The sequence below is a fragment of the Pristiophorus japonicus genome, chromosome 9 (genome assembly GCF_044704955.1).
Source record: "Pristiophorus japonicus isolate sPriJap1 chromosome 9, sPriJap1.hap1, whole genome shotgun sequence".
NCBI classification, from domain to species: Eukaryota; Metazoa; Chordata; class Chondrichthyes; family Pristiophoridae; genus Pristiophorus; species Pristiophorus japonicus.
Window position 1 is genome coordinate 143,014,750 of NC_091985.1, and position 15,862 is coordinate 143,030,611.

General features: G+C 41.9%; 1 protein-coding gene across 2 annotated transcripts in view; it reads left to right on the forward strand.

Annotated features, from left to right (window-relative positions):
- Positions 1-15,862, forward strand: part of ralgapa2 (Ral GTPase activating protein catalytic subunit alpha 2) — a 468,335-nt gene that overhangs the window by 116,985 nt on the left and 335,488 nt on the right. For both annotated transcript variants that reach the window (XM_070889893.1, XM_070889894.1), the window contains one exon: positions 13,002-13,060. In XM_070889893.1, coding sequence (XP_070745994.1) covers positions 13,002-13,060 — 59 coding nt within the window. The remainder of the gene's footprint in view (positions 1-13,001; positions 13,061-15,862) is intronic.

Consider the following 15,862-nt stretch of genomic DNA (forward strand, 5'->3'; position numbering starts at 1 on the left):
TATACATCGTCAAGTGAAGTAAATCTGGACATGGTGAGACTCTGCCTGGCCTCCTGAGTAGCAATGTGCTTGGCTCTGGCGCCCTTTGCCCTGTGCAGCATCAGGTGATTGCAGAGATAGTTGGTGTTGGGGCTGATCATGGTCAGATTCTGAGGACCAAGGAGAGAAAGTATAAAGGGCACCCATGTTGATGGAATAGATGGCAGGTGAAGTAGAGATGACAGAAGCATTCTGTCAATGGTGAGAGTTCTTCCAATAGGGTGGATGGAGAATGGAAAGTGGAATACCTGCAGCATCTGTGCTGGAAATGGACTGAGGAAAGTGATGATCTGTCAGGTGGGAGCTTTTACTGTACATTTGAAGCTATTAAGTAATCAGCTGGAGCAATGGCCATTTAACTCCCGCATCAGGTTCACAGACATAGTCCCCGAGCCGCATGGATCTCATGGCGAATATTTGAAGTTAAATGGTAAGATTAAAAGCATTATTAAGGGTCTGTCAACAACCCAATAATTAGTTTAATTGGGTCGCCCGCCTCTGCGGGTTGGGTCGGATCAGAGATCTCACACACTCCTGTGGGAAAGGTGCATTACGGCGGGTTGACAGCGGGGTCCTGACCTGTCCAAAAAAAATCAAATCTCTCACCCGACGCGCCACCGATTCCGCTCGCTGATGTCCCCCTGGAAAATTCCCCCCACAGAGTTTAAACCAGGATTTATGAACCAGAAATTATAAATTCGTTCTAAATCATGTACAGAAGGTGAAATAAAGATTGGGAAAGAAAGATGGGATGAAGAGAGATAGATAAAAGAGACACAAAGAAATTTTTTTTTTTAAATTAGTTTTTAGTTTTAAAACAATCTCCAACACTAATTAAATTCTGAAGGAATGAGAATCCACAGTTGTAAAATTACATTTTTTATATAGGATTACATAGGATATACGACACAGAAAAGACCATTCGGCCCAACCAATCCATGCCGGCGTTTATGCTCCACTTGAGCCTCCTCCCGTCTTTCCTCATCTAAATCTAACAGCATAACTCTCTATTCCCTTCTCCCTCATGTGCTTGTCTAGCCTCCCCTTAAATGCATCTATACTATTCACTTCAACCACTCTCTGTGGTAATGAGTTCCACATTCTCACCACTCTTTGGAGAAAGAATTTTCTTCTGAATTCCCTATTGGATTTCTTGGTGACTATCTAATATTGATGGCCTTACTTATGCTCTTCCCCACAAATGGAAACACTCTCTGTATCCACTCTTTCATAATTTTAAAGACCTCTGTTATGTCACTCCTCAGCCTTTTTTCAACAGAAAAGAGACCCAGCCTGTTCATCCTTTCCTGATATGTATACCCTCGTATTTTTAGTATCATCCTTGTAAATCGTCTCTGCACCCTCTTCAATGCCTCTATACCCTTTTTATAATATGGCGACCAGAACTGTAGGCAGTACTCTTAAGTGTGGTCCAACCAAGGTTCGATACAAGTTTAGCATAAGTTCCTTACTTTTCAATTCTATACCTCTAGAAATAAACCATAGTGCTTGGTTTGCTTTTTTATGGCCTTGCTCACCTGTGTCGCAACTTTGGTGATTTATATATTTGTACTCCGAGATCCCTTTTGTTCCTCTACCCCACCTAGACTCGCATCCTCCAAGTAATAAGTGGCCTCCCTATTCTTCCTATCAAAATGTAAAACCTCACATTTATCTGTGTTGAACTTCATTTGCCAATTATATGCCCATTCTATAAGTTTATTAATGTCTTCCCATAATTTGTTACAGTCCTCCTCAGTATCCGCCCCCAATTTGGTGTCATTATTTGGGCCAGAGAGTTTGTTTGCCAGTAATTATGACTGATCACGCCATTAAAAGTTCACGTACACTTGAATGCAACAGCCCTAACATTTTCTGCCCTGTTTAGTGGGTAACTGGTGGAGAAGTATCGGAAGTTCATGCCCTCATATTAATTTTGATGTTGTGTCAATCAGCAAGGTACTGTTATGGCGCAGCCTGTGGAGGAGCAGGGTACCTTGGACCGCAACTTCCTGATTTCCGTGTTACACTACCCATCTGCAGACTCCGGAAGTTGCTATCCAATTTACTCCATAACAGTTATTCTCAATGCAAAATCTAGACCATTGAGTTTTTATGGGCCAAAGTTTGCCCAGGAGTTGCTCTTTTTTTTGGAGCAACGAGATTTTTTTGGAGTATCTTAAAAATCGCAATTCTGCCCATTTAATTTGTTCCAATGTAAGTGAGTTAGTTAGGTTCTTTTTTTAGTTTCGTTTTTTTTTTTCAAAACGTGCATTACCAGCCACTTGCGCCTGTTTTGGCCATTTAAACAAGTTTAGGCAGCTAAAAGTTACTCTAAACTAACTTAGGCCAGCGTATGTGGCCACTTGTGGCCGCACAGGAAACCCTTGCAGAGAGTTAGGAAATCAGCGCAGGTAAGTACATTCTAAAGCACCAAGCACTAAACAAAGCACAAAAATAAATATTCAATAACAAATAAAAAAATACAAGGAAGCTGAGAGGACCTGCACCTTGCACCAAGACTTATAAAGCACTAAACAATGCACAAAAAGTAATAAGCAGTTAATTAACAAATAAAAAATAGAAGGAACCCTGCACCTAAAGCACCAAGACCAAAGTAATAAGCAATCAATCAATCAATAACAAATAAAAACAAACTAACCTTGTGCAAACTACTCCTACACAGTTCCTTTCAGTACCTTCAATAGCATTCTTTTGCTGGCTCCTGCTTTATTCTAACCAATGGCATATAAATACCCAGCACAATGTATAGACCAAGTGCAGTGCACTCACTCCATCCATTGTGTGGCCTTGTGAACATTGCCAGCATGAGTTGTCTCAATGCTTCCCATTTATTTCAGACATTGGACACCTAACCTAACCCAATCTACTTCTTCTAAACTGATTCCCTTGTGGGAAACATCAGCATACTAACCAGCTGCATGGTTTCATTGACAACCTTCTGGGGTTCTGGTTCTCTCAGACCTCCTTTTACTGCTGTGGCTGGGTAAGGCAGCGGGCCGCCGATGTGGGAGCCCATTCGGCCAGGGCTAGGGGCGGCGTACTTCCAGCCCCTCCCACGCAGCCTGCAGAGCGCACACAGAGATTGTGGGGGCGAGGTGCTACTGCACGTGCGCGCACACTCTCGCGTGCATGTGCAGAGGTCCCAGCACTGGTTTCAGCGCCGGGACCTGGCTCCGCCCCCACTGCTTGTGCTGCGCCACGCCAAGGCCTGCGATGTTCCAAGGAGCGGGGAGAATACCGAGGTAAGGTTGTGGCGCCGTTTTTCGTCGACAAAGTCAGCGCACCTCACGGAGGTGTGCCGTTTTAACTGGAAGGGCAAACTTAGGGCCTATAAGCACAAACAGTTTTGATTTAAATTTAAAATATTGCATTTGCCATTTTGGTTTTCAGTTTCATCTCATGCATCTTACAAATTGCCTCTTTATACTCTTAAAACCAAATTGGCATGTATTTGTCTCCATTCCTTTCAATTTCCATAATGTGTTTAGAAAATTGTAAATGTGGCTTAGTTCTGTATTCAGATTCTGGATTTATATTTATATTTGCTGTTCTTGCAGAATAAATTAAATGTTTATGTATTACATGTGACATAAAACAAGTCTATAGAATGTTACAACGTGGAAGGAAGGCATTCAACCCAGCATGCCTGTGCTGGCTCTCTCGAAGAGCTATCCACTTTGCCCCATTCCACTGCTATATCCCCATATCCTTTGAGATTTATTTTTTTCAAATATCCACTTCCCTTTGAAAAGCATCTCTTCCTGTGGAGTCAACGTCTAGAATGTGTGCTCCACGAATTTAGTACAGTATGTAAGTTGAGTGTCTCAAGTTAGAAATTTTGAACTTGAGAGCAATCAGTCAGAGTTGCTTCCTATACATACGGTTATCCCACATGAGTAGCATCCAGGCTCTCCAACACAGTAAAGGTACTGTACATCACAAGCTTCAGCTGGTCCTCCCCATACTAAATAAAAGCTATTTTCTCTTAAAAGTTAAAAAAATTAAACAGAACAAATTAAATAATTTAGGTCAAATGCATCTGAAGGCTGAACGCCTACTGAGAATAAACTTTATGCTTTACTTGTCTTTCTCACTTCCAATGACTGCTCTCTTAACATAGCTAGCTTTTAAAGTAAATTACTTTTAAGTCTCAGTGTCAGGTACTGGATGAAACAACATTTAGTTGGAAAGTTCAATTTGACCCAACCCTCCCAGTCTTTCCCAGGTACTTTCAATGGCTTCTGCCTCAGGCTACCTGTCCCTCTCAGATAGCCCTTTGTTCCACTTCCGCCCAACCAAGGCCCTGCTCTCTCTTTTAAAAAAGAATCATTCCTGGAATGTGGACGTCGCTGGATGGGCAGGTCATGTCTCGTGAGGCGATGGAGAGGTCTCGGGCTGGCTTCAGCAAGGGGGAGCTTGGCCTGGTGGACACATAGTGGATAGGCACTGCAAAGTCTTTACATTGTGTGAGACAGTGAGGTTCACATGAAGGCACAAAATATAAAAACAGATAACAAGAGTTTCAATAGGTATATAAAAAGGAAAAGAGTGGCTAAAGTAAATGTTGGTCCCTTAGAGGACAAGACCGGGGAATTAATAATGGGGAACATGGAGATGGCAGAAATGCTGAACAAATAATTTGTATCAGTCTTTACAGTAGAGGACACTAACAATATCCCAACAGTAGATAGTCGAGAGGCTATAGGGGGGGGAGGAACGTAACACAATCACAATCACAAAGGAGGTGATACTCTGTAAGATAATGGGACTAAAGGCAGATAATTCCCCTGGACCTGATGGCTTGCATCCTAGGGTCTTAAGAGAAGTAGCGGCAGTGGATGCATTGGTTGTAATTTACCAAAATCCCTTGGATTCTGGGGAGGTCCCAGCAGATTGGAAAACTGCAAATGTAACGTCCCTATTTAAAAAAGGAGGCAGACAAAAAGCGGGAAACTATAGACCAGTTAGCCTAACATCTGTGGTTGGGAAAATGTTGGAGGCCATTATTAAAGAAGCAGTAGCAGGACATTTGGAAAAGCATAATTCGGTCAGGCAGAGTCAGCATGAATTTATGAAGGGGAAGTCATGTTTGACAAATTTGCTGGAATTCTTTGAGGATGTAACGAACAGGGTGGATAAAGGGGAACCAGTGGATGTGGTGTATTTGGACTACCAGAAGGCATATGACAAGGTGCCACATAAAAGATTACTGCACAAGATAAAAATTCACGGGGTTGGGGGGAATATATTAGCATGGATAGAGGATTGGCTAACTAACAGAAAACAAAGGGTCGGAATAAATGGTTCATTCTTGGGTTGGCAATCAGTAACTAGTGGAGTGCCGCAGGGATCAGTGATGTGACCCCAACTATTTACAATCTATTTTAACGACTTGGCAGAAGGGACTGAGTGTAATGTAGCCAAGTTTGCTGACGATACAAAGCTGGGAGGAAAAGCAATGTGTGAGGAGGACACAAAGAATCTGCAAAAGGACATAGAGAAGCTAAGTGAGTAAATTTGGCAGATGGAGTATAATGTTGGAAAGTGTGAGGTCATGCACTTTGGCAGAAAAAAAATCAAAGAGCAAGTTATTATTTAAATGGAGAAAGATTGCAAAGTGCTGCCCTACAGCGGGACCTGGGGGCATGAAACACAAAAGGTTAGTATGCAGGTACAGCAAGTAATCGGGAAGGCCAATAGAATCTTGACCTTTATTGTAAAGGGGATGGAGTATAAAAGCAGGGAAGTCTTGCTACAGTTATACAGGGTATTGGTGAGGCTTTACCTGGAATACTGCGTGCCGTTTTGGTTTCCATATTTACGAAAAGATATACTTTGCTTTGGACGCAGTTCAGAGAAGGCTTACTAGGTTGATTCTGGAGATGAGGGGTTTGACCTATGAGGAAAGGTTGAGTATGTTGGGCCTCTACTCATTGGAATTTAGAAGATTGAGAGGTGACCTTATCGAAACGTACAAGATTATGAGGGGGTTTGACAAGGTGGATGCAGAGAGAATGTTTCCACTGATGAGGGAGACGAGAACGAGGGGGCATAATCTTATAATAAGGGGCCGCTCATTTAAAACAGAGATGAGGAGAAATTTATTTTCTAAGAGGGTTGGAAATATGTGGAATTCGCTGCCTCAGAGAGCTGTGGAAGCTGGGACACTGAATAAATTTAAGAGAGAGATAGACAGTTTCTTAATCGATAAGGGGTTATGGGGAGTGGGCAGGGAAGTGGACCTGAATCCATGATCAGATCAGCCAAGATCGTATTAAGTGGCAAAGCAGGCTCGACGGGTTCGTATGGCCTACTCCTGCTCCTATTTCTTATGTTCTTATGAAAGGGTCAATCTAATGACCCGAGTAAGGTTATTGAATTTATTGCGACATTGCGTCGCTGTTGTGGCCACCATGTTCCGGGCTGAAACGTGGTGTGCCACAGCCTCACCAATACCCGAGGTGGTGGCCTTCGTCCCCCTCCTGGCTGGAGGGCATTGCAGCGACTCTCCACTGCCTCCAGCAAGGCATCATGGGCGGTGGGCGAAAAGCGGGCACATAGCTGGCGTCCTCCTTCCTCCTCCATTTTGGCACTCTGAAGACACTGTGGAGCTGGAGCTGCTCATGCGCTAGCTTACCTTGCTGTTCCCGGGATCTGAATTGGAGTTTGGCGCATGCGCAATGGGTCCGCTAAATTTACTGACCAAACTTTCATTATCGTACCCCAGCTCTGGTGTGCATCGGCAGATTTTGCGCCTCTGTCAGCTCATCACCCGATTCTGACAAATTTCTGTGCGGAGGGCGCAAACTTTTTCAAGGCGATATAATTACTGCTCTGCCTGGGTTACCGCCCCAAATGAGGCCCGACTGAATTTCTCCCCCTAGTCTGTCTGTCATTCGTTCTTGACTGGAGTTGGCATTCTGGTTAATTAGAGATTCTTAAACTCCAAAGACTCATCGAACGAAACATAGAAAATAGGCGCAGGAGTAGGCCATTCAGCCCTTCGAGCCTGCACCACCATTCAATAAGATCATGGCTGATCATTCCCCTCAGTACCCTTTTCCTGCTTTCTCTTCATACCCCTTGATCCCTTTAGCCGTAAGGGTCATATCTAAGTCTCTTGAATATATCTAACGAACTGGCATCAACAACTTTCTGAGGTAGAGAATTCCACAGGTTCACAATTCTCTGAATGAAGAAGTTTCTCCTCATCTCGGTCCTAAATGGTTTACCCTTTATCCTTAGACTGTGACCCCTGGTTCTGGACTTCCCCAACATCGGGAACATTCTTCCTGCATATAACCTGTCCAGTCCCATCAGAATTTTACATGTTTCTATGAGATCCCTTCTCATTCTTCTAAACTCCAGTGAATACAGGCCCATTCGATCCAGTCTCTCCTCATATGTCAGTCCTACCATCCCGGGAATCAGTCTGGTGAACCTTCGCTGCACTCCCTCAATAGCAAGAACGTCCTTCCTCAGATTAGGAGACTAAAACTAAACACACTATTCCAGGTGAGGCCTTACCAAGGCCCTGTACAACTGCAGTAAGACCTCCCTGCTCCGATAGAAAAGAGAATAGTAAAATTGGAGGGCAGAGAAACCAAAGGCAAAAAACAAAAAGAGCCACATTACAGCAAAATTGTAAAGGGGCAAAGTGTGTTAAAAAGACAAGCCTGAAGGCTCTGTGCCTCAATGCGAGGAGTATTCGGAATAAGGTGGACAAATTAACTGTGCAGACAGCAGTTAACGGATAAGATGTAATTGGCATCATGGAGAAATGGCTCCAGGGTGACTAAGGCTGGGAACTCAACATCCAGGGGTATTCAACATTTAGGAAGGATAGGCAGAGAGGAAAAGAAGGTGGCGTTGTTGGTGAAAGAGAAAATTAATGCAATAATAAGAAGAGACATTAGCCTGGATGATGTGGAATCCGTATGGGTGGAGCTGCGGAATACCAAAGGGCAGAAAACGCTAGTGGGAGTTGTGTACAGACCACCAAATAGTAGTAGTGAGGTTGGGGACAGCATCAAACAAGAAATAAGGGATGTGTGCAATAAAGGTAGAGCAGTTATCATGGGCGACTTTAATCTACATATTGATTGGGCTAACCAAACTGGTAGCAATGCGGTAGAGGAGGATTTCCTGAAGTGTATTAGGGATGGTTTTCGAGACCAATATGTCGAGGAACCAACGAGACAGGGTGATGTGTAATGAGAAGGGACTAATTCGCAATCTTGTTGTGCGAAGCCCCTTGGGGAAGAGTGACCATAATATGGTAGAATTCTTTATTAAGATGGAGAGTGACACAGTTAATTCGGAAACTCGGCTCCTGAACTAAGGAAAGGTAACTTCGACGTTATGAGGCGTGAATTGGCTAGAATAGACTGGCAAAGGATACTTAGAGGGTTGATGGTGGATAAACAATGGCAAACATTTAAAGATCACATGGATTAACTTCAGCAATTGTACATCCCTGTCTGGAGTAAAAATAAAACGGGAAAGGTGGCTCAACCGTGGCTAACAAGGGAAATTAAGGATAGTATTAAATCCAAGGAAGAGGCATATAAATTGTCTTGAAAAAGCAACAAACCTGAGGACTGGGAGAAATTTAGAATTCAACAGAGGAGGACTAAGGGTTTAATTAAGAGGGGAAAAATAGAGTATGAGAGGAAACTTGCAGGGAACATAAAAACTGATGGCAAAAACATTCTATAAATATGTGAAGAGAAAAAGATTAGTGAAGACAAACGTAGGTCCCTTGCAGTCGGATTCAGGTGAATTTATAATGGGGAACAAAGAAATGGCAGACCAATTGAACAAATACTTTGGTTCTGTCTTCACGAAGGAAGACACAAATAACCTTCCGAATCTACTAGGAGACAGTGGGTCTAGTGAGAAGGAGGAACTGTAGGATATCCTTATTGGCAGGAAATTGTGTTCGGGAAATTGATGGGATTGAAGGCCAATAAATCCCCAGGGCCTGATAGTCTGCATCCCACGGTACTTAAGGAAGTGACCCTAGAAATAGTGGATGCATTGGTGATCATTTTCCAACAGTCTGTCGACTCTGGATCAGTTCCTATGGACTGGAGGGTAGCTAATGTGACGCCACTTTTTAAAAAAGGAGGGAGAGAAAATGGATAATTATAGACCTGTTAGCCTGACATCAGTAGTGGGGAAAATGTTGGAATCAGTCATTAAGGATGAAATAGCAGCGCATTTGGAAAGCAGTGACCGGATCGGTCCAAGTCGGCATGGATTATTGAAAGGGAAATCATTCTTGATGAATCTTCTGGAATTTTTTGAGGATGTAACTAGCAGAGTGGACAAGGGAGAACCAGTGGATGTGGTGTATTTGGACTTTCAAAAGGCTTTTGACAAGGTCCCGCACAAGAGATTGGTGTGCAAAATCAAAGCGCATGGTATTGGGGATAATGTTCTGATGTGGATAGAGAACGCGTTGGCAGACAGGAAACAGAGTCGGGATAAACGGGTCCTTTTCAGAATGGCAGGCAGTGACTAGTGGGGTGCCGCAGGGCTCAGTGCTAGGACCCCAGCTCTTTACATGTACATTAACGATTTAGATGAAGGATTTGTGTAATATCTCCAAGTTTGCAGATGACACTAAACTGGGTGGCGGTGTGAGCTGTGAGGAGGACGCTAAGAGGCTGCAGGGTGACTTGGACAGGTTAGGTGAGTGGGCAAATGCATGGCAGATGTAGTATAATGTGGATAAATGTGAGGTTATCCATTTTGGGGGCAAAAACCCGAAGGCAGAATATTATCTGAATGGCGGCAGATTAGGAAAAGGGGAGGTGCAACGAGACCTGGGTGTCATGGTTCATCAGTCATTGAAAGTTGGCATGCAAGTACAGCAGGTGGTGAAGAAGGCAAATGGTATGTTGGCCTTCATAGCTAGGGGATTTGAGTATAGGAGCAGGGAGGTCTTACTACTGTTGTACAGGGCCTTAGTGAGGCCTCACCTGGAATATTGTGTTCAGTTTTGGTCTCCTAATCTGAGGAAGGACGTTCTTGCTATTGAGGGAGTGCAGCGAAGGTTCACCAGACTGATTCCAGGGATGGCTGGACTGTCATATGAGGAGAGGCTGGATCAACTGGGCCTTTATTTACTGGAGTTTAGAAGAATGAGAAGGGATCTCATAGAAACATAGAGATGAGGAGAAACTTCTTCACTCAGAGAGTTGTTAACCTATGGAATTCCCTGCCACAGAGAGTTGTTGATGTCAGTTCATTGGATATATTCAAGAGGGAGTTAGATATGGCCCTTACGGCTAAGGGGATCAAGGGGTATGGAGAGAAAGCAGGAAAGGGGTACTGAGGGAATGATCAGCCATGATCTTATTGAATGGCCTACTCCTGCACCTATTTTCTATGTTTCTATATGCAAAACCCCTAGCTATGAAGGCCAACATGCCATTTGCCGCCTTCACCACCTGCTGCATCTGCATGCCAAACTGAATGACTGATGTACCATGACACCCAGGTCTCGTTGCACCTATTCTTTTCCTAATTTGCCGCCATTCAGATAATATTCTGCCTTCATGTTTTCGCCACCAAAGTGGATAACCTCACATTTATCCACATTATACTGCATCTGCCATGCATTTGCCCACTCATCCAACCTGTCCAAGTCACCCTGCAGCCTCTTTGCATCCTCCTCACAGCTCACACCGCCACCAAGTTTAGTGTCATCTGTAAATTGGAGATATTACACTCAATTCCTTCATCTAAATCATTAATGTATATTGTAACTAGCTGGGGTCCCTGCACTGAGCCCTGCAGCACCCCACTAGTCACTGCCTGCCATTCTGAAAAGGAACCGTTTGTCCCGATTCTCTGCTTCCTGTCTGCCAACCAGTTCTCTATCCACGTCAATACATTACCTCCAATACCATGTGCTTTAATTTTGCACACCAATTTCTTGTGTGCGACCTTGTCAAAAGCCTTTTGAAAGTCCAAATAGACCACATCTGGTTCTCCCTTCTGCACTCAACAGTTACATCCTCAAAAAATTCCAAAAGATTTGTCGAGCATAATTTCCTTTTCATAAATCCATGCCGACTTGGACCGATCCTGTCACTGCTTACCAAATGTGCTGCTATTTCATCTTTAATAATTGATTCCAACACTTTCCCCACTACTGATGTCAGGTTAACCGGTCTATAATTAGCCCCGTTTTCGCTCTGCCTCCTTTTTTAAAAAGTGCTACCCTCCAGTCCATAGGAACTGATCCAGAGTCGATAGACTGTTGGAAAATGATCACCAATGCATCCACTATTTCTAGGGCCACTTCCTTAAGTGCTCTGGGATGCAGACTATCAGGCCGTGGAGATTTATCGGCCTTCAATCCCATCAACTTCCCTAACTCAATTTCTTGACTAATAAGGATTTCCTTCAGTTCCTCCTTCTCGCTAGACCCTCGGTCCCATAGTACTTCCGAAGGTTATTTGTATCCTCGTTCGTGAAGACAGAACCAAAGTATTTGTTCAACTGGTCTGCCATTTCTTTGTTCCCAATTATAAATTCACCTGATTCTGACTGCAAGGGACCTACGTTTTTCTTCGCTAATCTTTTTCTCTTCACATATCAATAGAAGCTTTTGCAGTCAGTTTTTATGTTCCCAGCAAGCTTCCTCTCATAGTCCATTTCCCCCCTCCTAATTAAACCCTTTGTCCTCCTCTGCTGTATTCTAAATTTCTCCCAGTCCTCAGCTTAACCAAAAGCTGCTACACAACTGTTAAGTTTACAACTGGAAGGCGATTTCTCTTGTCAGGTTTAAGTGAAACCCTATCGATCAAAGTTTTGAGGCTATTTCCTACCTCCATCTAATATATTTCAAAGAAGTAGTAAAGCATTTATATGCACAGGCACCAACTCTACATAACTAGACTGGACACGAGTGCAATATGAGCAGTGTAGCTTGGTGCTGTACACTGGCATTGTTCAGGTAGGTACTAGCTAGATGATAAATAATTCTGGAATGTACATTTTGGGATACCATCTCGCCTTGAATATTAGAAAGCAGATGGAGCTTTGTTTTGTATGGTACTATGGTTCCGTTTCCTCAAGCTTATTGTGTTTTTATTTTGTAGAATGCTTTTTATGAGTATTTTATATTGATGTGCTCAGGTGGTAAGGCTGTAGAAAGTGTTTGATTGCTGACATTTCAACATGAAAAGCTATTTAACCTTCAGTACTCGTGTATCCTGGACATCTTACAGCAGAACAAAAAAACTGCCCTTTTTTTTTATTTTCTGAATTCTCAATGTTTTTATTTTGGTTTAAAATGTTACTTTGGTCTTCAGAGTTAACTTCACATTACAGTTACAAAGGTTTATGAAAATATTGTAATGCTGGAAATAACTGATGGAAATGGAATTTGTACCTTTAGAATATGATTTTCATCGTAGGATTTTAATCAAGTTAGTGGTCATTAATGCACTTTACAGTTTTAAGTGATATGATATGTCAAATAATTGCCTTCAGTCATGTGCTTTCAGGCAAGCATCTGTTCTTATGAACGTTTGGCTGCTTTATGTCAATTATTTCCTTCAAAGCACTTTTTTTTTCCTAAATTGACATTTTTGAGACCAATGCGCCATGTATCTATCTTTTGGAAAGAATACAAACTGAAGATTTCTGCAAAAGGACCAGATCCCCAATATGCTGAATTCCTGTTTCTGAAACATTTGTTCCTAATTTTAAAGGTGGTTTTTAAAAAAAAATGATTCGCCATTTTCTGTTGCTGTAAAATTTTAGAGAGGCTTTGTGTAGTTCTTTTATATTGTCAAAGATGTACTGACTTATCTTTGACTGAAGTTTCAAGTGTAATTTTGTTGTACATGTATACCATTATTCTCAAAATAAGCTGAAAGAGTTATACTAAAATATTGCCATATTTTGATCTACTTCAGGATTATTTGATAAACATTCTGATGAAAAATGCAAGGAATGAGACCTGTGAGACTGCACGGTAAATATGATTACTAATTTTAATGTAGAATTCTTTAAAATATTATAGAGGTAAGAAATATCATGGAGTATTTGTTTCATCGAAGCCTCGGGGTGAGTCGAATACTAGTTCTTGCTGAAGTTTGTTACCTTATAGACTATTCATGACTTATCAGAACATAAGAAATAGGAAGAGGAGTCGGCCATACAGCCCCTCGAGCCTGCTCCACCATTCAATAAGACCATGGCTGATCTGATCATGGACTCAGCTCCACTTCCCCGCCCACTTCCCATAACCCCTTATCCCCTTATCGTTTAAGAACCTACTTCTGTCTTAAATTTATTCAATGTACCAGCTTCCACAGCTCTCTGAGGCAGCGAATTCTACAGATTTACAACCCTCAGAGAAGAAATTTCTCCTCATCTCTGTTTTAAATGGGCGGCCCGTTATTCTAAGATCATGCTCTCTAGTTCTCGTCTCCCCCATCAGTGGAAACATCCTCTCTGCATCTACCTTGTCAAGCCCCCTCTTAATCTTATACATTTCGATAAGATCACCTCTCATTCTTCTGAATTCCAATGAGTAGAGGCCCAACCCGACTCAACCTTTCCTCATAAGTCAACCCTCTCATCCCTGGAATCAACCTAGTCAACCTTCTCTGAACTGCCTCCAAAGCAAATATATCCTTTCGTAAATATGGAAATCAAAACTGCATGCAGTATTCTAGGTGTGGCCTCACCAATACCTTATATAGCTGTAATAAGACTTCCCTGCTTTTATACTACATCCCCTTTGCAATAAAGGCCAAGATACCAATAGCCTTCCTGATCACTTGCATACTATCCTTTTGTGTTTCATGCACAAGTACCCCTAGGTCCCGCTGTATTGCGGCACTTTGCAATCTTTCTCCATTTAAATAATAATTTGCTCTTTGATTTTTTTCTGCCAAATTGCATGACCTCACACTTTCCAACATTATACTCCATCTGCCAATTTTTTGCCCACTCACTTAGCCTGTCTATGTCCTTTTGCAGATTTTTTGTGTCCTCCTTATACATTGCTTTTCCTCCAATCTTTGTATCATCAGCAAACATGGCTACATTAGACTCAGTCCCTTCTTCCAAATCTTTAATATAGATTGTAAATAGTTGGGGTCCCAGCACTGATCCCTGCGGCACCCCACTAGTCACTGGTTGCCAACCAGAGAATGAACCATTTATCCCAACTCTCTGTTCTCTGTTAGTTAGCCAATCCTCTATCCATGCTAACATATTACCCCCAACCCCATGAACTTTTATCTTGTGCAGTAATCTTTTATGTGGCACCTTGTCAAATGCCTTCTGGAAGTCCAAATACACCATATCCACTGGTTCCCCTTGATCCACCCTGTTTGTTGCATCCTCAAAGAACTCCAGCAGATTTGTCAAACATGAATTCCCCTTCATAAATCCATGCTGACTCTGCCTGACCGAGTTTTGCTTTTCGAAATGTCCTGCTACTGTTTCTTTAATAATGGGCTCCAACATTTTCCCAACCACAGATGTTAGTCCAACTGGACTTATTTAGATCATATATCTGCAGCACTTTACTTCGAGTAAAATATCTTTATCTCACTCAGATTTGCAGAATTACACTGTAACTGGTTCTACCAATTGTAATCTTTTGTAACAGTAAATTAAGATATTGTAATGAAACATTGTACAAGATATAATACTTGGGTTAGCACAGTATTATCAAATAGAAATTGCTGTCTAGCCACAGGGATGGTTATGACGATATTGCTTTAGCCACATGTACAAAATTTAGTAGAAAACGCCTTAATACACTCTCATAACACAGTAAATCTACTTCACTTGTATATTTACTTAACAAACATCTACCACCATTTAATAACCAAGGAAGTAAAGCTCTCTCAATGATCAAAAAACACTCCCATGCACTGCTTTTCATCTTGTCATTTTACCAACAAATGCACATTAAGATTAAAATACACATGCATACACCGTGCGAATATGAGTATTGAAAGCACATGCTCAAGGATGGTGTCTATTACTCTCTTATTGACTAATCGAAATGAAAAATCACATCTGGATTCCCAAATAGCCATGTGCAGCTTGTAGATAACGTATTAGACAACATTGGGTTAGCAGTACTTGCATTTGGAACAGTGTTGAAGCATTGATTCGGATCCAAATGGTGTGGGGCAGATTCAATTGCCTCATTCCACTGAGTTCCTAATCTCAGTAATGGCGATATGGAGAAGGCTCTGAGTAAAGTTCTGAGGCTTGCTTCCCTGTGCGAGAGGAAACGTTGGGGAAAATTCTGGTTGGAGGCTTCCTTCGGACGAACGCCTCCGACTCACATTTCTTTTGCGAAAATACCTGGTGATCACTGGAGGCGTCTTCGATTCCATTTGGTGGCCTTCATTCGATGAGATGACTTCCTCGTATGTACGAAAATGCTGGAGTCACATCGGCCTGGTCCACCAATTACTGTCTAGTATTGTCATTGATAATGGGAACTCCGTTTTTTATGAGTTCCCATTATTATCAACGAGAAAACAAGAAACACAACATAATAAATTTTAAAAAAACAGCTCACATATTTAAAATTAATTGAAATTAAAGTTAATGTTTAAGAAAAAAAATATTTTTTGGAATTTTTTCATGTTTTAATAGGGTTTAAAATAAACTTACCTTAATGGACAGGGTTTTTAGCATAAAAATGTATGATTAAATTTAATTTTTATATGTTTTAAAACTCTTACGCTGGTAAAAGTAAGCTATACGCCTGCTTTTACCAGGCGTAAAAGTTTGAAGGAGA